The sequence below is a fragment of the Misgurnus anguillicaudatus genome, chromosome 15, assembly GCF_027580225.2.
Source record: "Misgurnus anguillicaudatus chromosome 15, ASM2758022v2, whole genome shotgun sequence".
Classification (NCBI taxonomy): Eukaryota; Metazoa; Chordata; class Actinopteri; order Cypriniformes; family Cobitidae; genus Misgurnus; species Misgurnus anguillicaudatus.
This window is the reverse complement of record NC_073351.2, coordinates 28,602,874-28,630,119: the sequence shown is the minus strand read 5'-3', so window position 1 is coordinate 28,630,119 and position 27,246 is coordinate 28,602,874. Positions and strand designations below refer to the sequence as shown.

Genomic DNA, 27,246 nt, shown 5'->3' with positions numbered 1-27,246 from the left:
TCCTCTAGTTACTTTGGATAAAAACGTTTGCTAAATGCCAAAATGTACTGTAAGATAATTGGGATGCAACCTTAGTGGATGAAGCAGACTAAAAAAAACATGACAAATGTACTTAATGCAATACTTATACAGTATATATGCTTACTGTATACCGAATAGTGCCTTATGTGTGTTATTGCAAGTTAATGAGCTTTCATACACTTGCCATATTCACCTGCCAATCATTTAATTTATAGCTCTCTCGGGCACTGAGCGAAAGCTCAATTGTGGGTTAGCAGGTGTCAAGACTGAGTACCCATAACAGTTATCATCACTAGTAAATACTGATGTGCCTATTTTAATATAATCATGAATTACTTAATCAAACATGTTGCCAAAAATATAATATAGTAGACTAAAGAACAGTTTTTACATGTGCTATTGGAGTACTCAACACCAGGGGGTGCTCGTGAGAAAGTGTGAGATGAACCTGGAGCATGACTTGCACCTGCATGAAGCCCACAAATGCCCTAAAACTGCCCGGGTGCTTTTTGAGTTATCATATCGTCTGGGTCCAAAACGAATCATGTCCCATTATGCAAAAATTATTACACGGTTATTATTTTACTCAGCGTGTCTGCAGTAAGTGTAATATTTTTGCTGTATATTTAGAGATTATGTAAAACTTGGCAGATTCAAGTCTGTCCACCCACTTGGTGCACAGTTCATCTGAATCTTTCTGAAACACCCACAAACCCATGTTCCTGTTCTAGCAGCACAACTCCTACAGCTCCGCTGAACATTTCACAATCTTTTAATGCCAATAAAGCCAGAATTTTTCAAGCATTAATTATTTCACTTTTATAATTACTGTGCCAGTTATTAAGTTATGGCATTAAAACCCACACATACTTCACAGGGTATGTTTCTATTTTTAGCTCCCCTATGGACACATTTAAAAGTGCACACAAGATAAAATGTGAACATACTGACTGCCTTGTCAATATTTACTTATACAGACATCATTTATTAAATATATATCAAATCTAAAGGCAAATTATCATGATTTTGTATTCAATAATATGTTATGCTCAATTTGCTCATAGTTAGAGCAGCACAAAATTTTGGATCCGATTTCTCACATACTGATAAAAATGTATAACTTGTCTTGAATGCACTTTACAAAAGATAAAACCTACATTTAAATTTTGAATTCTAGCATTCTGGAAGATGAGAGAGGTATGATAAGGTTAAGAGCTCTTTTATACGGAGTCTAAATAGAGAGTCAATGTTATAACCTCAACACTGTCATTAATTCTCTGAAATCGGAGCTCCATTAAACATCAGGCGATGCGATTTAAGAGAGTCCATCAGAGGTAATCTCAGATGATGTCTACTTTGATTTTATTAAGGAATAAGGGAGTTATAATGGTGAAGTATAATACTGGTAAAGTATTTAGGAAGGTGTTCATGTCACCTTCAGATCTAATAATAATTCTTATACTGTAGGTGAGGCATACAAACAATCATATAAACAATCGTAAAGGTGAAAACAACAACATTACCAATTTGGAGTACAATCACTACTTTTCCATTACTCATGGCAGGCCGCCCTAGTGGTTGTACTCTAAATGGGTAATTTTGTTATGAGCTATTTTTGAAAAATTGGTGCAGCTGAAAAGGTTAAAAACACTGACTTCATGTTCAACTTTTAAGTTTATTTGTCATCAGCGCGAGATGTGAATAAGAATTTGTACATTTATATTCTGGATGTGAGGCTCAGGCATTCGGCAGCAGTGCAAGACACAGAGTAGGCTAGAGTAAAACAAGGTAATCTAGATGAACTGACATTTTAGATCACTTTGGATAAAAAAAGGTGTGCTGGGGTAAAAGATGGCTGAGATATTATAAGTATTTTTATAAACCTATTGATCAGCTCTTCCAAGGCAAATATAAAATAGGTGTTACATCATTGATGAAAAAAATCATAAGAAATATTTGATCAATATTGCATGTAAAACAAACATGAAAGTGAAATTGAAATGAAGAGTAATAGGATAACACAGACCCCCCAACACCTGTCTTGTTTCCAAGTTTAGTTACATTGTGTGTCTATTCAATTCTTCTAGAGGGCATCAGCATCATAGCCCACACTGTCACATTCAGAGGATGGAGGCGAGGTGAAAACACATCTCAGTGGCTCCTGCTGCTACATTTAAAGGAATACAACTAATTTCTCCTTTAAGATCAGATGGGAAGCTGGACCACAAACCGGCATTATGCACATCTCTCCTTGAACATGCGCTACACATCGGAGAAACTTTAAATGTCCGGATGCGTTTTCTTTTCCAGAAGGGACGATAAATCTTTCAAGATCTGAAATGGTGATGTGAAGCAACGTCTATGAGTCACTTTTACTAACTGATCGACGATTCAGATTAAAGAATAAACCACTTGCGGCTTTTCATGCTTCATGCCTCACTGCAATAACGATGAAGATTTCTCCGGTGCGTAAAGGATATAAGACCTCTAATGGGACTTTATTCCGTGTCAAAACGACGAAGACGTGAATCATTAACACTTTAATTAATTAGACGATGTGTATATTTCATATTACTCAAGACAGGAGTGAGAAAAACTTGTTTCTTATTAGTACATGATATTTTCCCACGGTATGGAGAGCTCGCCATGCGCTCCTTTGGGAACGACTGCTGGTAACTTTTACGCAATGGATTCAGGAGGGATTGCAACAAGTTTAAAGGGTCGTTTAACTTCTGGAACATGATTTTAGTTTATTCTATGACTTTATGGTAGCAAACAGTGTCGGGATTTTAAAAGACTTTGGATTTTGAAAAGGTTTTTCCTCATTCATTTATCGCGCAATCCGGAGCAAAACTCGTTGGCTCTTATGGGAATGAAACACTCATCCCGTTGTTTGCTCCTCAGGAGAAAAATGGCGGATTCGGAGAGCACTGAGGTAAGCGAAGAGGATAAACATATAAAGTATATAAATGTGATGTTTGTCATACGAAATGTGGTGTTTGACATACCAAGGCTTAATAGCTACAGCTAAAATCGCGGTTCACAACTCCGCATTTGAGAGCTTTCGTGTTTATACCCAAAGCGACTACGTTCACAAGATTATTCACGCGCGATATTAATCCAGCTCTTTTTGTCAACGATATATCATTTAAAATAAAGCATGCAAGCAAATGTTAACATACATGTTATTAATAGTTTGGTTCATCTGTTATCATACTTAGTCTTTGGTTCGTTTGTGTCTATCACTAAAAGGTTGCAGGTTCAAATCCTGCAAGTTTTAATACATGATTTTTTTGGCCCTTTGAGTAGGACACTTAACAAGTTGTTAGTATACAGTAAGTTTCTTTATTTAAAAGCATGAATAAAAGTCAAAATCCCGCTAGTATACTAGTGCTGTGCTTTGGTTCACTGGTTGCGGACGGTGGCTGCTGTCCATGGTGCTGCTGCACCTGTCACGAGGAGCTTTTTTATTCAAATTCTTAAAACTGATTTAAGAAGAATACCTTTTTTAAAATAATATCTAGGTATATTTTCAAACGAATAAAAAAGTACTGTATATGAACTGTAATACACGTGACTTTATAAAAAAGCATTTGTCCTAAGTCCTGACAACACACTTGATAATTTTAGTAAAACATTATATTCAGTTATAGGTGTACCACTATGATGTGTCCTAGCTGTTTGAAAATATAAGAATTTTTGGTGTAAAATAAGGGAAAATGTTTGGCACTGCTAGACAAACATCTACGTTTTGACTCAAAACCCATGGCAGCTATTGTGACATCTAACCCCATTCCACTCCAGTAGTATTAAAATGGCAAAACGTAGTAGAGAAGTTAAGAGCTAAGCAACTTGAAAACAATCAGTTAAAATAAATAAGAAACTGGCCCGCAGTCTGCAAAGTTATAAGGTTACGGTTTAGCCCTCCTTTTGAGAAAATACTTTAATTTATTTCACTTTTATTTATAGCCTTGAACTTTATGCATTTATCATCAATACAGAATTATCCAACCGGAATATATTGCCATGGTCATGCAAGCATAAAAGCAAATCCATGTTCATTAAAATATAAAGGAAAAAGGCAAGCTTTTGTTAAGCATTCCCAGTAAAGTTCAGCGCAGCAGTAGGTCACGCTATAATGTCAGGGGATCTTTAAAACCATTTGATGGATGATGCCTGGCCTCTGAAAACTCTCCCAAAAATAGCAGTCAGGCTCTGTACCTGTCAAACAGCCGTCCGCTAAATCCATGCTTGATGACTGAGTTAACACTACATTTTCTACATGTTGATGAAAGCCTTCAAGCAATTGACTAATGCCTTCAAAAATGTCCATCTCTCATTGAAAGCGTCTTTGTGTTCGATTCTCACCTGAAGCTGAGAGGGTGACGTGCATGTATTTCAAGGTCGGCAGTGGGTGTAAAGTATAAAACTTTACAGATGTGCCCCTACTTATCTTTGAAAGACACTGACAGCTTTATAAAACTACAGCCAATAAAGAAAAAGCTGCTCACAGAGCTGCAAAATTCTTAAGAGCATTTCTAAACGCATTAATAATTTAGTATGCAATGCAAAGCAACTCTTAAGCTTTTAGAAAGAGATGTGCTGATACTGAAGGCTGATATATTTCACTGTCATGAACTAACACCAGAGGAAAGTCACGCCAGTGCAGTTTGTGAAAAGATCTCTTCTTCCACATGCAAATCAATCCAAATGTCACGAAAAAACAATTTGAGCTCTTTTCTCGAGGGCTTGTTTTAAAGGTGGAGCGTTGCCGAAATGTGCCATTTGTTAGGGTTAAAAATAGAATCCCAAATTACATTTGTAAGCCGAGCGGAGGGGCAAGGACATGTGTTCCCATTCTCATTTCTCTAAAAGATGCATTCCTAACACCCTTACACCTCTTGATACAGCTGATCGCCCCCTCTGATGACACTCATTACTTTACAAACACAGAAAAACACACATGATGGCCAGTAAACATAGGCCCTATTATGTAAATACAAAGATATACACTAATGCTGCGTTCACAATTTTGACGCCCTAAACGCGGCTGGTGCGAACCCACGGTTATACGTACACATCAAATGCAGGGCATCGCATTACTCGCTCTAGATTAATCGCGGGATTTAACTTCGTGTCATGTGAATTTTTCGCCCAAGTTGAAAATATTCAACAAGATGCGTTTGAGGCGAATAGCGCATATTGTCATGGCAAACGCACTGCCCATATCGCATAAGTCGCATCGCCCCATCGCCTCATGCAACTTCTTTGCTTTGACTTTGTATGTAATCTACTCGCGCAAATCGTTGAACTCGCGTCTGGTGTGAACCCACAGTTAACACTAGCTGCGTTAACGTGGACATTTGTAATCCGTTTAAATTATCAATCTGAATAAAAATGCTCCATGTAAACACCTCAATCGGACTAAAAAGTGCCAATCTGATTAAAAAGTTAATCCGTGGGTGGGGTGGTTTATACCTTTTGTTATCCGCTCAAAAGGACATGTATACACTTGATCGGATGGAAAACTGAAACTGGGACGCTCTGCGCATGTGCTATCGTCTTTTCTTTTTTAATGGCGGTTGGCAAACACACTGAAAAGTTCATTTCTGCCACCTACAGGACGGGAGAGTGGAGCATATGCACACATGCAATGACGTAGAATTGGCTTAATGACATGTGACGCAAATAACTCAAGTTTGTTTTGTTGAAGGAGGTCACAAGAAGTGATTGTCTTGTAAATCCTGTTCCTATTATCCTTCCAATTCCCCAAAAAGTGATACAAGACAGCGTTGTCCAGTCAGTCCATGATTTATACTCTGATCCACAAACGGGTGTGTTTGGACTCGCTCTCGCGAACGGTCTCTGCAGCACTGCGCTTTTTGAGCACACGTGAATGGGTGTTTTTGCTGCTGCTTTATAATCAGTGAGGCACAAAGCAAATCTTGAAACAGCGTGAAACTATATTTGTGCAATGTGCGCATGTCAAATGATCAAATCTGATTTAATTCTTGTGTCATATAAGCACGCACATCAATCCGATCACATTATTAAGTGTTCATGTAAACGCTATGATAGGATTTATTAATCGGAAGGATTTTAATCCGATGAAGGCAAAATGTGTCCATGTAAACGTAGCTACTGTTGACACTGGCACAATACCATGTACCAAAGGTTCTAAGACATTATCAAAAATTTTCGATATTTAAATTTTTAGGGACCAGAAAAAGTTGGAGGAAATTTACTGTTTATTCTTTGTGCAACTTCTAGCAACAGCCCCTGAGTGCTGCCCCATCCCATTCAGTCCAGCCATCCCCACTGCCCAAACCAGTGTCGTCAGTCCATCAGATTCAGCGGCCCACACACCCGTCCCACCCGCCTCACACCCCTCACTCGGCCAACCTGACCAGTTGCCCCGGCAGAGGAAAGATGTCCAAGTTCCTAAACCCAGATGAGATGACATCCAGGGACTACTACTTTGACTCCTACGCCCACTTTGGCATTCATGAGGTACGAGCAGACCAAAGCACGCTTACATTTAAGAAAGATGCTGAGAAGTATGATCTTGGATGCACTCTTATGCTGAGTTCAGACTGCACGATTTTCAAAGTAGTCGGGTCACAGATCTTTTCACATTGCATGACTGGGGTAGCGTTCATCGTGCTCTGTTGACACTGAAAGCTGGATTGGTGAAAGGGGGTTTCACACTGCATGACTTTACCATAGGAAGAATCGTTGACAACTTTGTCTCGGTCCACAAACTACGCCTTACAATCAAAAACGCATGCAAGAATTGGCAAGAAAACAACGCGTGGTCATGCATGCAAGACCAGAGTTCTCACACGAGACTGGGATTATTATTGAAAATGGTAGCTCACAAGAAAAAAAACGCAGATGCGCTCATTTGCAGCGAAAATAAGAAAATTAAGATTATGAAGGAGGAAATGGTTGGAGAGGATCCTCCCGAACTTCCAGGTGCCCTGTATGTTGCTCTCTCATTGGATGTAGGTCATTGCCGAAGTTATTCTCAGTCAGAACACATTTCTGATTTTAAATCGAAAACAGGTCCAGATATCTAGCATGCCAGATATTTCACGGGTGTCGGCGACTCATCCGCAATTTGCTCAGATCGTGTCTTTGATCGTTCAAACTGTTTGATTGATTTCGGGCATTTGTCAGCGGTTTCTGAAAACCTGTCAGCAAGTCAAAATCAGGGCTAAAATCATGTAGTCTGAACTTGGCATTAGTAATCGACATCAGTCTTCCTGATTTATTTCCTGGGTGTAAAATATTCAAAGAAGTGGAGCAGGGTGAGAGAGAAGGGGGTGTCATTGAATTATAGGATGAGAGTAAGCGCAGAACAGGAGATTCAGGCGAGACCTGCAAGATTAATTTTCTTCATGCTCATTTTTAGTATATAGGTCAGATCTTTTTCCCTTCTCTCATCTCAATTTGACAAATTTGTACCGCAAAAGAACTGCAAAGACATGCTTTAACGTTGATGGCACCAGTTATTCATTCTTATTCATTGCACTATGTCAGAGAACGATGTTGGAGCTGTTTATATACCAATGTTCAGATAATAGTGTTTTCTCAGCAGTCTCTGTGCACAAAAACAAATCAGCACGGATATTATAAAGACATAATGTCACTTTTGTGCATTTGGCAGGCACTCACTCAAAAGTGGCTTTGAATACTATAAAAACTGAGAAACGTTGCAATCATTAAATGCAACGTGACTACACTGGGTCAAAAAGGGACGAATGCGTTGAGTTGTAATTTCACCTAGGCTGGGTTGTTTCAACCCAAAAATGCTGGGTTGTTTTAACTTATTGTTGTAGCTGTGATGCCTAAAAATGTTGCAGAGGTTGTCATCAAAACCTAACTCTTTGCTGTCTACTGCCTACATATACTCTTAAAATTCCAGTGTACCGTGGGAGGGACACACAACTACTCAACAACAAAAAGCTAAACATGTCACATATCTTTGGAAAGCTGACATTCTTTTGATTTGAATGATGTAAACTGTTTTAAAAATAAAAATCAACACAGCAGGTAGAATGTGTGTCCTTTTTAGAAGAGGCATTTTTTAGCCTTTTTAGGAATGCCAAGGGGTTAAAAATAAGGGCCAAAATGGTGTGTATCAGGCTTTATGGCTGCATTCACACGACAAAGTTTTGGGAGCGACAACTGCATTTACTTACAGGTGTCTATAAGTCTGAAAATGTCCTGTTTACACAACAGATTACAGTCACAGCTTTAAACCCATATTTTATTCATACATGATGCCGTAAGACAGACAATATCAAAGATTGCACCATCAGAAAGTATTATTTTTTATCGGACTTTGCGCTGAACAACTATGCGCAATTTAACCCGTTAGTTGTACTAAAAACAAACACAACACTTGGATGCATGCAGTATGTGTACACAAGACAAGTTGGCATTGCACTGTGCATGGCGTCTTTAGCTGGGTTTCCATCACACTGATTTTATGCACATTTTAAAGTATCGCAAAAAACGAGTGATGGAACTGCCAAATTTCTAATAAAAATCCCTTAATTCGCAAAAAAAGTTTTTACACTCGCTTTAGGTGGTTTTTGACTTATGCGAAAAACAGCAAGTGCGAATAATGGGAGATTGAAAACGCATTTGCAGAATAAATTCTGACGTAGCGAACATTAAACCCACATGACTGATCCTCTAGCTGTATTAGCTGACGTTGTCTTTACCATGTATGGGGCTCGACGTTGTCGCAATGCCCTTGCTGCTAGTGCCTTCATCAAAAAATTCTGCATTTCTTCTTCTGTGCACAACATTCAGTTTGGCAATAACAATCTGCACTGCTGTAAATTTATAACTTGCCAAATCATGACCAAATGCAGTCCTGTTTCCATTTTCTAAGCATGCCTTGTCTTATTTACTGTAGGATACTAGGTTAGCAATACCACCGTCATTCGCTCGGCTCGTACAACTTGATGGAAATGCACCTAATTCGCATGTGTTTGTTTTTCTTTGTTTTTCATTAACATTTAGATTGAAACACAACATATGAATGGTTACCGGTTTGCCATCTCCTTCATAAACTCTGTACCTCAACACAGTGAATGACAGATGACAACATGTAAGCAAGTTCACAAGCTTCTCTGTAAATGCAGTTTTGAATGCACTGTCAAAAATAAAGGTACGAAGCTGTCACTGGGGCAGTACCCTTTAAAAAGGTCCTAATATGTACCATTTTGGTACAAATATGTACCTTTAAAGGTACATTTTGGCAGTTCAAAATACTAATATGCACTCTTTGGGTACAAAGGTGTACCTTTTTGAAAGGGTACTGTCCCAGTGACAACTTTTGTACCTTTATTTCTGAGAGTGTGCTGAATATTTACAGGTGCGCGTTTGGTTATAGAATGCGGTCGTCACTCCCGTAAATAACCAAACTGTGAATGCAACCGTATTGAGGACTCGAAACCAGGACTGATCATTTTCTGGTGCCGTGTGAACATGGCTTTTGGTTCCATAATAGTTCAGGTCCGGAAAGCTGATGTTCAATACAGCATTTCTTCTGAAATACACAATATGTATATGTAGGCAGCTTGGCAGGTTTTGGAAAACAGCCATTATGTTACATAAGAGATGATGTACAGCCAGCAAGATGCAATTGCAGAATAATCCCAACAGGGTGATGGGGTCTTGTATCACCCAGAAGGGATTTATGCATGAAACTAGGTTTTGACAAATGTAAAATATCCGTGAGGAAAAACTTTTTTCTAGTGGCTTTAAGCCAAGACGCATTTTAACAGGCTCAAGACAAAAATGCATTTGGTTTTATCATTTGTAAATCTTGTTTATGTTATTCATTATGCATATTTATATTTAATCTATTTGAAAGTATAAAGTTGCACTTTTCAAGTGAATCACAGTGCCATGATGCTATGTTATCAATTTCAGGTGGTTGCATCTGGGAATGACTAATTTTGGAGTGCCGTAATAAAATGCATAAAATATTGTGTGCATGTGTGTGTGTGTATACAGGAGATGCTAAAAGACGAAGTAAGAACGTTAACATACAGGAACTCTATGTACCATAACAAACACATCTTCAAGGACAAGATTGTACTGGACGTGGGAAGTGGAACTGGCATCCTCTCTATGTTTGCTGCCAAAGCTGGAGCCAAGCACGTGTACGGGGTAAGAGGCCACAGCCCTCCTTATGCCTAAAACTACATGTGCCTGTATAGTCTCCTACGATGCTGAAACCGTCCTCCATGCCAAAAATAGCATCACGGCAGCCACACTGCAGCGGCTTAGAGCTTCTGAATACAAAGCAAATAATCCTCTTTTGTGGGGAATTTGATGGCATAAAACCACCTACTTATTTCATAATAAAGGCTGATCAAACTAGGCCCTCTATCAAAGTACCAGGAAGTACTATAGTAGTACCATATGGTAATCCATCAGTATCATGATATAATCATCATCAATGTCCATAAATCACAATTTCACAATTTTATTCCCTTTTTTGTGCATTCAAACCTCGGCTTGTGGAGGTTTTTAGCAGGAGTCCATTGACCACACGGATATTGCACATCACATTGTCAGGTCTTTTAGTAATTGGCTTCCTATATCAGAAAAAAAGTTAAAAAGACACAGTAAGGAGGAAAAAAGAAACATTAACCACATGGTGCTTCTTTTGCACTCTCTCGAACTGACGCCTGAGCTTGTTAAGTCAAAATATGAACAGACAGGAAAAAATTTCCTGAAAATTCTCTCTCGATATCCCGTGTCCCAGGAACCTCTGGGGACTAAATGTCCAGAGAGCTTTTCCTCTTTTTAGCGAGTAAAGGTACCTAGAGAAGTGGAGCTGTTGTCTGTGTCCTCTGCTGTAATTGAGTTGATGTGATTTGCACTTCGCTGGTCTTATCAAGTTGCACAGCGCTAATGAAAAATCATTACATAATCTAAATGCCAGCGAGAGCAAACTCCGTGACTATGTTACAGCTCTTAACAAACCACCTGCTCATCATCGCAATGTCAAGGCAAGTCAAATTTATTTATACAGCATAGCTCTTCTTTACATTATTGCATTGTTACAATATACACATTATTGTATAGCTCAGTGGTAGAGCATTGCGTATGCAGCGCAAAAGTCATGCGTTCGAACCGGTAACACAAATACTGCTTAAAAAAAATTATAGCGTAATGCACTGTAAGTCCCTCTGGATAAAAGCGTATGCCAAATGCATAAATAAAATAGATTACAAACTAATAAAACGACATACTTTTCTTCAGCTATTAGACATTTAATGAATATATATAATAAATAACAGGAATCATATTAAACTAGACATGCACCTTTCCATCTTACACAGAAGTGGAATATGAGCAAAAGTGTTATGTTGCAATAATATAATGCTATTGCAATAATACCATGAACAGCTTTAGCGTCTAGTGTATGAAAATTCATATCTTTTGTATGTGAATTTTGTCAGCGTTTTGGACCCCGAATATATATCCTCTTTCCCCGCCACTGACAAGTTATCTCGTCAATGAAGAGAAAACGCTTCTCTGCCAATTGTGAGTTTTTATGGCAATTCGTATTTCCCATATTATCCAATAGGTGTCACTCTTACCCAACTTATAAAATAGTAAAGCACCCACTGATCCAAAAACAGTAAAAACTCTGTATGTTTTGATCATTTTTGTGATTCTGATCTCTAAAAAGCAAGGGGGTAATTTTTTGATAGATTGTATGTTTATATATTTGAAGAAGAACCTTTTCTGTAAGGCATTAAAGCAACATCAAAGAGTTTTTTTTACCTTAGAATAATGTTTCCAAAAAAGTTTCAGTCGTTCATCCACTCGAAACAGGGTGAACGGCACTTTCACGTTCGCTTTGCAGCCCTCTATTGGCCAAAACCGCACTAAAGAAGTTTCCAACCGTTGGGTTGCGGTCCTGTAGTTGCAGTGAAAACTACAAAAACTTGCTTTATGGCACATCTACAATCCAATCAGAGCCAGCTATGCTGCAGTATTTACGACAGTGGGTAATTTGGACAATCTAACCTGTAGGGGGAGCAAAGAGCAAAAACTCTTTAGTGTTGCTTTTAAACTTTTGTGAAAATTAGGGCTGTAACAAAGCGGTGGTGATGTGCGACAGAACAATGAGGCAAGATATTAGCCGTTTCTCAATCCGAAGGCTGCAACCTCCGTAGGTCGCATTTGTAAGCTGCATACATCATTAAGACTGTCTTAATAATTATAAAGTTGACTATTATTCTTGTGAAATGCTTATGACTTGCAAATGTAATGCTTAGTTAACTGAAATGGCTTGATGACATATGGGACCTCCGGAGGTTGCAGATTAAGTATGTTTCTCTCTTGGTCACTTAAGGTTGCGAAAAAGTATCAATCTGCGTTACACCATCAGAACGTGTTTTCAGTGTGTCTGGAAACATTATAAACAAAAAGGTTCCTCACCTGTTGTTTCACGGATGGAAGTGCTACAATAAACACGGACAAATAAATCACTTAAATCCCTCCTCAACTTGGCTTATCTTTGTTTTCACCATCGCAAACGGAAATACCTATGACGCAGTTTTTTTACCTGACGGGAGGGGTTCTGGTGGACCAATCACAGCACTTGCGGTCCGCATATAACTGACGCGCTGTTAAAAAATTTGCAAGGAGCACGTCAGGCTACGCAGAGCTATGGATAACCTACGCCGTAGCTATGGCGTAGATCTTACGCACATAATAATCTTTCATAATCTGAGTTTGTCCTCCTGCGGTTTAAAAAAAAAATCCCCTTCACACATGCTCGGTTTAAAAGAAATCTCCGCCTACATCAACACAGAAAAACACATGATCACGCGCTGTCAAGAGCATGCCACACCAGCAGGCGGTGATATAACCCTAATCGTAAAGCAACGTCAGCCAATCAGAAGCCTAAATCAGAAGCAAAAACCCCGGTTGTACTGTCTACACGACAACACTGCTTTTCTGAAAAAACGTACCCTGGCAGTTTTTTTTAAATGTTAGGGTTTAGTGACGTGATACTGCATTTCCGTGTGGACGAACGGCTGAACCGCGTAAAAAAAGTCACGGTTATAAAAATACCCGTGTCCGTGTGCACAAGGCCTTAAACCACACGTAAAACGTGACCGCGACACTTTTCTCATCCTCAAAGCAAGTTTATTGTTTGGAAATGTATAAGTTAATACAACCTATTTATCTGCAGTCACATTTGGTCTGACATATAAGTTTAAGTTTTTGGACGAATCACGTTGCACAATTTTCATACCAAACTAATTATGAATTCCTAACATCAGGCTCTTATTTTCTATGCTTAAATGTTTTGAATTCAAAGAATTTTCAAAAAGAATGTTGAAAATTCTTGAAAAATCTTAAACAGAAATTTTTACCACCAACAATAACTTTTAATGATTGTTCTTATGTTTGCAAGCGTTTGCCCTTGATCTACAGCATAGTTGAAGCCCAAACAGTTTCTTCTCCCCTTGATCACGTACATCAAAAACTTTCTTTCTGAGATTGCTGGAATTGTGCTGACCATGTAACAGTATGTGCATGGCTGATTACATTGAAACTCTCTGCCGGTGCTGGCTGGGGCTGCACTGCAGTATGTGACAGGCAGAAAAGATGGCGGCGATACTGATCATATCTGACTTTAGTCTCTGTTTTAAACTTAAGTTGACAAAAATGGCTATGGACACTAATGATGTCTGTTAGACACACAGGGGACATTATGCACCAAAGATGATAGCATTAACCTCTCACTTATAAGGCTGTTGGCTTCGAACTATATCTCTTCCTTTCTCTTTAGCCTTGGGCACTGACAGCCCTGTTACTGTGTGTGCTTATATATATTCGTGCCTGAAGAAGGGGCGGAAACTCAGTGTGTAAATATTAAAAAAAGGCCATTTATTACTGCAGAAGAGTGGAGAATCGTAGTGGAGACGGACTGGTGTACAAAGCTAACTTCAAATTCAAGGACCTTTCAAGGACTTTCCAGGTCCAATACCCTCAATTTCAAGGACTGTGGGGACACATTTCAAGTGAGTGCAAGGTTACATTGTGTTACCTTTTAAGACAGATGTTACAGTTCCCTTTTGAGGGAACTCGCGCTGCGTCACTGCGGTGACACTTTGGGGACGTCTCCAGGGGTAAGTGCGTCTGAATGTGTATATATCAAATTCAACCAATGGTGAGGCTTAACGACAAAGACAGGGTGCAGGAAGTATATCACTATCTGAAATATTGCCAAAGATGGCATTACAGGGACGCAGGAAGTATGGCAAGGGAGACGCAGCGTCTCGTTCCCTTCTCAGGGAACAACAGTTACACACATAACCCGAGACGTTTTCATGTGTCAAACACAACTATGCAAAAAAGCATTTTAGTATGAATCAACATTCGCATACAGAAGATATAAGCATTTAAAGCAACAGTTTGGCACGTGTGCTTAAAAAGTCTAGAATTTTTATGATATTATCCTACACTACATTTTGGATTGGATTTTTTCCCAGAAAACTTCTTGCATAAAATAGATTCAAGCACTTTCAATGACCTGTATCTATCTGATTATTTTGTGTTTTATTTTTGTCTTTTTTTTTAGATCGAATGCTCAAGCATATCAGAATACTCTGAGAAAATCATCAAGGCAAATCATCTGGATAGTGGTAAGAACATATACAGCATCTATATTTCATGTAAAGCTGCTTTTTAACTATGCAAAATGAGAATGAAATATGATAAGACATTAACTGGATAGTGTTGTCAAGCATTCTCCTGTACGGCCACACATACATAGCTATGAAGGCCTGCAGTAATCTGAATATTAAAAGAGTATTTTGAATTTATAATGTTCAATGTGCTTTATAAATGCTTTGAGAGTTTAAAGAGAAGACGGCTACAAAAGAGACTGTAAAATTGGTGCTGCTGTATGCTGTACAGAGTACATTTTGTAATTGAGTTGACACTCCTAGAACACACAGTATCTGTTGAAGGGCTATTTCCTGTTTTATTCCGAAAAAAGTTCAGTTTTTAGGTCACTGCGGTATCTCTATGGGACTTTAACAAAAGCTGATGTTGCAAACTTAGTTGGACTTGCAGCTCAAACACACACACACACACACACACACACACACACACACACACACACACACACACACACACACACACACACACACACACACACACACACACACACGATGGCATATGTCCCAGGTAAAAAAGTACTACACTTCCATAGTGTACTTAAAGTGCTTTATTTTCGCACACTACTTTTGTACTTAATTTACTAAAAATTCATCTTTAGTACTTCTTAAGATGTTCTTAAGATTATCTAAGTGCACTTCACTGTGCTATTTTGAGACACCATAAATATGAACTAAAATGCACTTTTAAAGGACAAGTTCTGTATTTTACACTTCGGTATTTTAGCCCTGTTTTCAGATTGTTTATGATGAAATAAAACGGTTTTGACTGAAATTTGGACATATGATGCTGGCCCGAGATATTGTTTCACCTCCCACCTCTATAATGGCTGTATAGGTGCACAGGAACAATCCTTCCTAAAATGCATTAAACTTTCGTTTACAAAGACGTGAAACTCGCCGAGTGGTCAGGGGTCTTCACTGATATGCTCACACAAAAATAGCTGCAAGAGACGCATTCCAACAGGTTTTATCGTAGTTTTTGTCCAACTCCATTGACTTGTATTAGATGTGCTGTGAAGTACATGCCGGGAACGTTGTTTATATTCTTGCAATTGGCAAAGGCGGGTTATCACCACTGGGCTGGAGTGTTTATTATTCAAGCTCTCAGCGGAAGAATATACGGGTATGAGGCGTTTGGAAAAATAGGTCCACAAGTTTACAACGAATGCTAAAACACCCATTGGAAAGCATCTTTTGCAGTGATTTTTGTGTGAGCATATCAGTGAACACCTCTGACCACTCGGTGAGTTTCACGTCTTTGTAAACGAAAGTTTCATGCATTTTAGGAAGGAGGTGAAACAACAAACACCCGAAAATTCTCGGTCCATAAATTCTCAAATTCTCGCATATGTTGAAATTTCAGTCAAAACTGTTCTATTTCATCATAAACAGGGCTTTAAGTGAAAAATACCGAACTTGTCCTTTAACATACTATCTTTGTATTAAAACATTTATTTAGTTAACACTTGTATTAAACTTGAACTCATTTTCATACAAAGATGAGTTCAAGTTTACTACAAGTGGTACCTAAATACATTTTTAGCACATTTTAGTTCATATTTATGGTGTCTCAAAATAGCACAGTGAAGTACACTTAGATGATCTTAAAGGAATATTAAATTTTCTTAAAAGAAAAATCCAGATAATTTACTCACCACCATCTCATCCAAAATGTTGATGTCTTTCTTTTTTCAGTCGAGAAGAAATTATGTTTTTTGAGGAAAACATTGCAGGATTTTTCTCATTTTAATGGACTTTAATAGACACCAACAATTAACACTTAACTCAACACGTAACAGTTGTTTTCAAAGGACTATAAACAATCCCAAACGAGGCATAAGGGTCTTATCTAGCAAAACGATTGTTATTTTTGACAAGAAAAATAACAAATATCCACTTTTAGAGCACAACTTCTCGTCTAGATCCGGCCGTGATGCGCCAGCGTGACCCCACGCAATACGTCATGACGTCAAGAGGTCACAGAAGACGAACGCGAAACTCCGCCCCAGTGTTTACAAGTGTGTTGAAAGAGGACCGTTCCTACGTTGTTGTATGTCAACTGATACTAATTAATGTCTTTGTGTCAGTTTATTGTTTACAATGGTCCGCAAATGTGCGTTTTATATATGTAACACGTGACCTCCCTACGTCACTACGCATTTACGTTAGGTCGCGCTGGACCGGATCTAGACGAGAAGTTGTGCTTTAAAAGTTTATATTTGTTGTTTTTCTTGTCAAAAATGACAATCATTTCACTAGATAAGACCCTTATGCCTCGTTTGGGATCGTTTATAGTCCTTTGAAACTCTGTTGAAAAAAACTGTTACGTGTTGAGTTAAGTATTAAGTGTTGGTGTCTATTAAAGTCCATTAAAATGAGAAAAATCCTGCAATGTTTTCCTCAAAAAACATAATTTCTTCTCGAATGAACAAAGAAAGACATCAACATTTTGGATGACATGGTGGTGAGTAAATTATCTGGATTTTTCTTTTAAGAAAATGGAATATTCCTTTAAGAAAATCTTAAGAAGTACTTAAGATTAATTTTTAGTATATTAAGTACAAAATAGTGTGCGAAAATAAAGCACTTTAAGTACACTATGGAGTGTACTACTTTTTCACCTGGGTTGTGTATTCTAATATCTTACAGACCTTTGTACCTTTTGGCGTAGTCATTGTGGTAGCATTATGAAGTGAATTTCACAGCAACTGCATCAGCGCTGGATACCAGAGGTAATTTTATGTTATAGACCTCAGCAATGAACATCTTCACAGTCATTTCAAGTGCGCCTGACCTTTGGAAGTTCAAACAGCTCTTTAGGCGTTACCAAGTACTTTTTTTTTCGTTAATTCAACTTTTTCTTTTTACAGTGTAGTTACTAACTGAAATGCCTTATTTTCACAAACGTCCCTTTAGTCATTTAGGGTTGTTCTCCAAATTTTCTAGGTTAACACAAGCACTAGGGACCCATTTTTAGCACTTAAACATGAAAAAGTCAGATTTCCATGATATGTCCCCTTCAACAAATTTGGTATTTCACTGGAATTTAACATATCTGTCTTTATCTGCAAAACCCTCTAAAATAGGGGTGTGTGTGTGATAAATCACCTGCGATTCTCATGCGTATCTCATCAGTAAAGCCGGTTTTGTAATAAGTAGTAAATCGCCATCACCTGCTTTTAAATGGAGCGGCATTTACTACAAGTAAAATCGCATTCATAATTGTAGACAAATCGCATCCGATAATGTACAGTATCAATTTCGCTGATCTTCTTAGTGAAATACGACTCTGTGTAGTAAATGCTCTTCCATCTGAAAGCAGGTGATGGTGATTTACTACTAATCACAGAACCGGCTTTGCTGATGAGACACGCGTAGGAATCGCAGGCGACCCATCGCCCACCCCTACTCTAAGTACATGCTTTTCTGACAGAAACCTATAAATCCACATGCAAAAAGTCAAAACTCAAAATGCAAAAATGAAGAAACTGAACCACGCATTAGGGGGCGCTGTGATGCATGTGCCTGCCATATTCAGGTTGTTTTCAGGTCCAAGTACTCACAAGGGACACAAGTTTAAATGTTATCCACAGTCACTTCCCAATCCCACTATCTCTTTCCAGTCACTCCACACTGTCCTTTCTGAAGGTTAAAGGCTCAAAAATTCAATCAATATCCGCATACGTTTGGTAAACCTCCTTAATCCGGGAAAAAGCTTAGTTCGACAATTGAAATCCAACTTATACGCGTGCTGTTGTTAATCAAGTTCTTCTTTCGTGCACTTAGAGGACTTTGCTGAAAAAGGGACGTGGCTTTAACAGATTCTGCCAAAAAACCGTTATTTCTGAATTTTTTTGTCTTGGATTAAGCGGATTTGAAGTGAAAGTTCTGCATGACTAGATTTCATTTTTGACAAATCTTCAAATACATGCATATAACTATAAATAGTGGTCCTCAACACTATAAATGTGCTTGCACTTGTCTCTCACTAATAAAGCCAAACCTGTACACACACACAGTTTTATACACATGTATTTTAACCAGCCTTAAACAGAATAAGAAGTAACTGTGGTCATGTTTGTGTTATTTGCTGCTGTGTATTTCAGTTATAACCATCTTTAAAGGACAAGTGGAGGAGACAGAGCTTCCAGTGGATCAGGTGGACATTATCATCTCCGAGTGGATGGGCTATTGTCTATTTTACGAATCAATGCTGAATACTGTCATCTATGCCAGAGATAAGTGGCTGGTCAGTACTGAAAATGTGTGGTCAGTGTCTAATGGAGCGTACACACCAAACGCGAACTCAACGATTTGCAAGAGTAGATTACATACAAAGTCAATGCAAAGACGTAAACTCGCGCAGAGTGATGCGAATGACACGAATTGGGCAGTGCGATTGCGCTATTTGCCTCAAACGCATCTTTGCGCAAGTTAAAAATATTCAACTCAAGCTAAAAATTTGCATGACACGAAGTTAAATCCCGCTAGTAATCTAGAACGATGAATGTGATGCCTCGCGTTGGGTGTGTGCGCAGCATATGTTTTTCCCTCCTTCGTTAAAAAAATATCTCCACGTCCACACGAACACGCAAAAACCTGCTATGAAGCGCAGTCAAGAGCATGCCAAACCAACAAATGGTGATATATCCCTAACTGCAAAGCCATGTTGACCAATAAGAAGCCTTTGCAGAGTCTCGCCTCGGCCCTAACAATGATGTCAAAATTCTTTACCTTGGCAGACATTTTCTTAAAAATTTGGTTTCAGTCATACTGCGCTTGCGTGTGGATGAACGGCCAAACCGCATTAAAAAAGCTACAGTTGTGAAAATACCTGTGTATGTGTGGACAGGGCCTATAGTAAACTGAGTTTCTTCATCTTCAGAAACCTGGAGGTTTGATGTTCCCAGACAGGGCTGCTCTTTATGTGGTAGCTATTGAAGACAGGCAGTACAAGGACTTTAAGATTCACTGTGAGTAGATATCTTACATACTGAAACACAAATACCACATCTACTGTTAGACTCTTAGCGATGTATATCTTGCTGTTTAATTAGGGTGGGAGAACGTTTATGGCTTCGACATGACCTGCATCAGGAACGTAGCCATGAAAGAGCCGCTAGTGGACACTGTGGACACGAAACAAGTCGTATCCAACGCCTGTCTGATCAAGGTCAGCTCGCATTGTTGCACGAGCGTGTGGGTTTCTCTGTGCATGTGTGGGAGATGAATTGAGATGAAGCCATGGAGAAAACAGCGGCATTATATTTAACTGATCATTAACTTTATCACTCAGTGTGACGGTTACGTAATGATCTGTTGAAATGCAATTTCATTTCATTATAAAGCACTGGAGAAGGTGCTGATGAGATGATTATTGCTTCAATCGGATTCATCAAGACTGAAAAGTTTATGGCACCACAGATGGGCTGTGAAATGCATCTGGAAACCTTTCATGTATCTACAATCCTCTCATTTGTAGAAAGATAGATATTTTTACCAATATTTGAAGGGATAGTTCGGCCAAAAATGAAATTACATCATGATTTACTCACCCTCAAGCCATCCTCGATGTAAATCATACATTTATAATTCAAATGTGTATTTATAATTAAAATAAAAACAGCATAGTTTAATATTTGCTTCATCTAATGCAATGTCCTGTTTCTTCAATATGTTTCGACTTTCAACCTTTCTCGCTTCATATAGTCTTTTTTGTAAGATCAGGCTAACGTAACTTAAGCTTATTTTAATGATCACATTAGTCAAATTGAGCACAGCTTGAAAGTAATGGATGAGTGCACTTTAACGTACACACAGACAGACAGACACAAGCATCAACATCATTGTCTTGTTTGTATGGTAATACAGTGATTAATGATGCTTTTCCAAACGTTGTGCTACATCTGAATCTAATATCAGATGACTTTACAAATGGAAGACCTGGGCTGCATTCGGCCCAGATAAAACGTCACGCAGTGTTTTCTAAAGAGCACCATTTTCCGATTCACAATCTTACATTTCCTTTGGTGCGTAAGTGTGTATTAATACATGTCAATGATATGCAAAGGCAAAAAAACCAAAGTAAACGATGACGCGAGTTATCGTTTCCAACGTAAATTTCTTTTCATGGACTACACGGATTGTAGGCAACAGTTTACTTCCTGAGATTGGCGATGTAGACAAGACCGCCATTATCACATTATCATAATTCCTCCCGCTTGGACTGACAGACTGTAAGTTAACTCCTGTTAGCATTGCATTGTGACTGATCTTTCAAACATGGTAAGGAGCGTCACATGTCTTCGGCACGTCATGCAAACTTATGTGCATCACGCATGATCTAAACATACCTGCCTGCTGCACACGCGTTGAAATGGTTTATGATAAAAGTGCCCTTGAATGCCGGATTTAAAGTGAGAGGAATATAAAACTATCCAGAGAGGGCTTGCCAATATTAAGAGAAACTGTTGATACTTAAATGAAACGTTGCTTTTGAAAAATGTGTCCTCCATTTGATCTCATGTGTATGATGCTCTTTTTCTTGTCTCAGGAAGTTGACATCTACACAGTGAAGCCAGAAGACCTGTCCTTCACATCCTCCTTCTGTCTGCAGATCCAGAGAAATGACTATGTCCACGCTCTGGTCACCTACTTCAACATAGAGTTCACCAAGTGTCATAAAAAGACTGGCTTCTCTACAGGTGTTGTTAAATGCACATCCTTGCACTCTTAATTCTGAAAGCATTGCATTGGGTCCATTTGGGTTTGCAAGCTTAAAGCGTAACTAAACCCCTGGTCAGAGCCTGACTCCAGCCACTGGCAATATTTGAAAAATGCAAGAAAAGTGTGCAGACCCCAGCGGAGATAGAGGGGACGAATTGAGCTCGTACCAAGGGTGTGGGGAGATCGTAACAAGGGTGTGGTGAGCTTCAAATTGCTTACTTAGGGTCGTACCACTTACGTCACGCGGTACCACAACATTAAATAGGAAAATTCAACTGCAGTAGCCACCGTTTAACCTGAAGAGGGCAGCACGTCGGACGTTTTACGCCATATATTGTAGCATTGAAACACTTTATACCCAAATGTCAAAAAAGTTACTCAAATCAATGTACAGCACTAATAAAGCCACAGTCTCACAGATCATAAACTATAAAAAGTTGGTTTAGGGTTTAGTTACTCTTTAAAATACCATTAAAATACCGAAGTGCTTTATTTGGGGCTTTAACACTGCACTTAACATTACGTTATACTCTTATAGACTCAGGTTTAGAGCCAGTTCAGTTGTTAAAAGACAGTTTTAACCCGGAGTTAAAAGTTAATCACTTTTAACTTTATCACTCAGTGTGATGGTTACGTAATGTATGGTGTATAGTATGGAAGTAGGCGGTTTGGGATTCAGTCTAAAGCTGTGTCTGAAACCGCTCCCTATCCACTATATAGTGCACTATATCGGGTGTCGGCCATTTTGTAGTGGTGTCCGAAACCTGAGTGAACAACTTCATTCCCTACATTCATTCACTACTTTTTACCCACAATGCACTCTGATTTTAAGGGTACATTCGATGTACACTCGTTCACTCATATTTCCCATGATGCAACGGGAGACGAACGTGTAACTTGAATCAGCTGAAGGATACTGACAGTAAACACCAAACATTTTCTTGTTGTCAGTTATTTTCTACTTTTTGAAAATAAACAAATGAAAAATAATTGCGTTATCTTTTATTTAAAATCTAATACACATTTTTATTAAACAATAAATAAACAGCAGTAAATAAATATTATAAGCAGTTGTTTTGTTCTCTTTATTATCAACTAATACAATAAACATGACAAATGTGAAAAACAGTAAGAAAGTAGGCTAAACTTTACCATTTCACAGCACAATCAATAAAACCACACAGGTGTTTTTGATGAATCTCTGCGACAGCTCTCTGACGCATGATATTTGCGTCAGTGTCCGAAATCGCTCACTCATTTTCATTTGCTTCTTCCCAATATAGTGGACTCAACTGTCATTCCCCATATAGGGAATAGTGAATGAGTGAACGGTTTCAGACACAGCTTAAGACTCACTTACGTGCCTTGAAGTCGGCAGCTTTGCTCGATGCACTGACGTAATTTACACCGCAACCGGAAGTGGCCAAAATGTGAGTGGCTCCGCCCAATTTAAAATAGCGCTTAATTTACCTAGCGGACTTGAATCTGATAAAAACCTGAATCTGATAAAACAATAATTTTCTCTAAATCTAAATTTTAAAAGCTTACACTGAGCAGAAGTGCCATTTAGAACGGTTCAGAATGTATGTGAAAAATGACTAACAGATCCAAACGCATAAGATTGAGTGATATAAAGGCTATAATAGGTTTATAATACGGTTCAGAAAATTTGATGAAGTCGCGTTTTGAATTTGACCATCGGTAATGACCTCATTAATATGCAAATGAGAACGTTTGCGCAGAGTTTATGAGCGATAAGCCCTGTGTAAATTATGGTCAATGTCTGCCCCCTTGTGGACGAACTAAGATAGCGCAATGGCAAATTTAGCCAAAATAGCTAGTTTTGACTAAAAGTGATGTTTGCTCGGTATTTTCAATTGAACCATCAGGTTGGATTAAACAATACAAATATGAGGAGTATGACAAAACTGAGAAAAATAAAATTGATTATTTATTTGACAAAAAGGCATGCTACATCACATCAGAGAATTTGGCTTTATTTTAACAAAACAACAAAATGCTTACAGAAATAAATCTGCATGTATATAACAATTTTATTAGCTATTTATATTTTTTATCCTTTTTGTATTTGATTTAAAAAATATTCTCCTGCAATTTTACAAAGCTGTGTGCATGCATGCATGTAATTTTTCAAAATGTCCCTATATTGTTCCCAAAGGTGAGCTTCAATTTTAAACTCCAAGCACACAACATGCATCATTTTTTAAAATACATTTCTGACAATGTGTTTGAATAAAGGGCAAAAATATCACTTTTTTCCACTAATGTAGTCACAGAACACAATTTCCTATAAGAAATATCACTAAAAGTGGATTATTAAATATTCAATCCAATGCAATCCTACATTAATTCAGTGTTTATTTGAACACAAACAGAGCAGAGAAAAGGTTTTGTCTGGTGTTTTGCCACAGGTCAGGCTCTTACAAACAGCTTAACACCTCATTAATTCCAGCTGTTGTCCAAAAGGCTCATTATATTGCCTGGACAAAACCAATTTGGGTGTTGAAACAGAGTAGGCGATTCAAACAGATTGTCTGCTGTAATTTACATGAATGTGCTATGTGTTGCTTTACTCTTCTCTCTGTCTTTCATGTTTTGTACATCAGCAGTTTGATGCATTATACATTATATAGTCAAGAGACTACCTGACCGGTTCTTGGATGTTGAGCTGCAGTGTTGTCAGAAGGCTTTTAAGATGAGATTGTTGTGGTATCCCTAGACAAAGTGATCAAAGGGTTCTGTAAAGTTCTTCTGACCTTTTAAGCCTGAAATATTGCTCAGTTAGCACACAGTTTTCTCATGGGTAGAAGAGGAAGTGGATTTCCAGCTGGCATGAAAACTGACAGTGATGTTACAGGAATACAAACTATGGAGGTTTATGATTAGGGAAAGATGGAAAAGGACTAAGGACGAGCACTTGCCTATTAAAAAACATTAAAGATTGATTTTATGTTAAACTATTTTGTGTAAAGAATACAATGCAGATGCATGAAACCACATGTAGAAAATAAATTTCAATTTTTCAGAATATAAATATACTTTTAGAAGTCATAATTTAAAAATATACACATCGATAACCCATTACATTAGGACCACCCGTACCCACAGCTGTAGCTGGCACTTTCCCAGACCATAGCCAATTATGATTTTATCTAAGCTCTTAATGAAATTGAAATATAAGAATTCATATTTTATTTGTCTTATCTGAATATTTTAATAGGTAGACTCGATAAAAACCACAAAGCCGCACTTTCTTGTTTGCTGAAAGGTGCCCCCCAAGCACAAGCAAAAAATATAATAGCCCACATATATTATTGTATTAAATATTATTGTTTATCTTTAATCTCCATCATAGCACCAGACGCTCCGTTCACACACTGGAAACAAACAGTGTTTTATCTGGAGGAGTATCTGACTGTGAAAAGAGGAGAAGAGATAGTGGGCAGTGTCACCATGAAGCCAAACGAGAAAAATGCAGTAAGAAACCTCACAACTCATGTACATACATCATGTGTGCAATGCATTGCTAAGATGTTTCATGCATTTGTTTTTTTCTGTAGATTGTGTCATGAAACACCTCAGTCTGATTTTAAAACACGAGTCAACGATGTTTATGTATCATTTGGTAATAGAAGCCAGATACTTATATCAATATGGCTTTCTTACTTGTCGTCTTGTTTTATTTTTCAGCGTGATCTTGACTTTTCCTTCGAGTTGGATTTTAAAGGGCAGCTATGTGAGGCCGCTATCGCTCACGACTATAAGATGCGTTAAGTGTCCTGGAGGGGACGATACAGAGATCCTCAAAAAAGCAGAGGCAAGGGCCACTACAGCACTGCTGGAGAAACAGCGATCCAGACCGAAGCTATTATGTCTGGGAGACTTGCCGGCATTTGGAAGCGCTGTGGCACTTTTAGCTATAGCAGCTTTGACTTTGCCAACAATAGCCTGCATTAGTATGCCATCTTTACGACTGTTCAGGGGCCAACTTATGTACCCCTCTTAAACAAAAGAATGTTATTGTCCTATGAATGTTAACCATTTGTTTATGTTTTGTTGTGGTTTAGGGATGGGATGTTCAGGATGATAAAGTCTGTGCCTCTATATTAATAATATTTCAGCATTATCCAACATTTCTGTGTAGAGAAAAACTCAGTTTGCATAGTTAAAATCCCTATTATTAGCCAAAGCAGTATTGCACAATATAGTTACAATGCAGTAGGGTAAGTCATCTTGTAGATTTAGGAACAGGAAAAGTTTGTTTTTAAAATTTGAGTGATTTTGAGTGCAAAATCTCAACTATCACGATTTAAAGGTGGTGTGTTTAAATTTTAGCGGCATCTAGTGGTGAGTTTGCGAATGGCAACTAACAGCTCACCCCCCAATTTCAAAACGCATATGTAAGGAGACCCACGTTGTATGTAGATAAAAGTGGCTAATTTTAAGGTTATAAAAACAATATAGTTCATTATGTATGGTCTTTATACACCACTGATAATATAGTTATGTAAATTATATTGCATTTCTGACAAGAGATCCTTCTAAAAATTACACATTGCACATTTAATAAATGCAATATTTTGCATAACACACCAACCAAGATCTATTTAAATAATGTGACCAAGTTTAATATCATATCATGGAAAGTAAATATTGTGCAATATTGGGAAACATGAACAGCAAATGTTTTCCAATATTGTATCTCCAGAATGAACAGTGTGTTTGTTAATTAAATGTGAGGTTTATGTTCCATTTTTGCCATTATATGGAGAATAATTAAAACGATATGAAATAAAATAGCTTAAAATGAATTAAACTATAAAAATATTAATAGGTGTACAATAGCATGCTATAGTGATGAAGTTTTGGCTGTTTATAGAACATAATGCTGTTAAGACTCGTAAAATACGAGAGTGATGGATAATAATAAATATAATACATATGATCATTAAGAATAATGAAAGAATTGTGATGTAAAATGGTGGTTGTTTGAACTAATAAATCAGTTATTTGTAGTGTCTAATAATGATTTTGACATCCATTTGCCTGCATTTTAAATAAGCTTCCACAAGGGGGCGAAATACTCCCAATAATAAGTCAACATGAAAAGTTTAGGACTAGAGTCGTGGGACAAAATGTTGACTGGGCATGAGGAAAATTAATAAATGTAAAATGTACACTCTTAAAAATAAAGGTTAATTTTTTGTGTCAGGATGGTTTAATGAAGGTTCCTAGAAATTAAAATCGATATTTTTAAGAAACATTTACTCCAAAACATTATATGGTATCACTGCAGAAAAAAAATAATTATAAGATTGTAAATTAGTCTTAGCTATAAGGCATCACTACCAGTGCCATGTTAAATCGCCTTTATAAGTAGTTATTTAATATAACTTAGTGCACTTGAATAAGGGGGCAAGGGCAGCGCTGCGGGCACCATCTTGTGACGACATGTGGAAGTTCATTTGGCACGCGCATCAAATAGTCGCAGTGTACATTGTACACTCAATTATGGGATTGAATAAGTGCACTCGATAATTTCCACTATTTTTCGACACCACTAAAAAATGGCTGTCGGGAAATTGGGAGCTATTTCGGATGGGTTGTTGTGTCAACCCATATTTAGGTTAAATATTTGACCCAACCAAAGGTTAAAACAACTGAGTATGTTTAGAGTGTACCAATTCCAACGAGGGCTAATTTTGAAAGCTATTTGAACTGGTAATACCTGTTAAACTTA

The 27,246-nt window shown here is 37.9% G+C and overlaps 1 protein-coding gene across 2 annotated transcripts; it reads left to right on the top strand.

The window, feature by feature from the left end:
• The first annotated feature begins 2,114 nt into the window (after positions 1-2,114).
• Positions 2,115-26,704, top strand: LOC129419625 (protein arginine N-methyltransferase 8-B). Of its 2 annotated transcripts, XM_055174786.2 has the most exons (10): positions 2,116-2,956; positions 6,292-6,531; positions 10,057-10,212; positions 14,657-14,720; positions 18,866-19,008; positions 19,645-19,732; positions 19,817-19,932; positions 21,313-21,463; positions 24,862-24,983; positions 25,197-26,701. In XM_055174786.2, exons 1-10 carry the CDS (start codon positions 2,888-2,890, stop codon positions 25,278-25,280), a joined length of 1,233 nt encoding a protein of 410 aa, XP_055030761.2. In that variant the 5' UTR covers positions 2,116-2,887; the 3' UTR covers positions 25,281-26,701. The 2 variants fall into 2 exon arrangements, with proteins under 2 accessions (XP_055030762.2, XP_055030761.2); XM_055174787.2 differs by lacking the exon at positions 10,057-10,212 and having other exon boundaries at positions 2,115-2,956; positions 25,197-26,704.
• The last annotated feature ends 542 nt before the right edge of the window (positions 26,705-27,246 follow it).

What these genes read in the sequence shown, in the direction of transcription:
- LOC129419625 (XM_055174786.2), top strand. Translation starts at nt 2,888, where the DNA reads ATGGGAATGAAACACTCATCCCGTTGTTTGCTCCTCAGGAGAAAAATG. An exon ending in CGGATTCGGAGAGCACTGAG is followed by an intron (nt 2,957 to 6,291) that starts GTAAGCGAAGAG and finishes TGCAACTTCTAG; the next exon opens with CAACAGCCCCTGAGTGCTGC. An exon ending in AAAGACTGGCTTCTCTACAG is followed by an intron (nt 21,464 to 24,861) that starts GTGTTGTTAAAT and finishes TCTCCATCATAG; the next exon opens with CACCAGACGCTCCGTTCACA.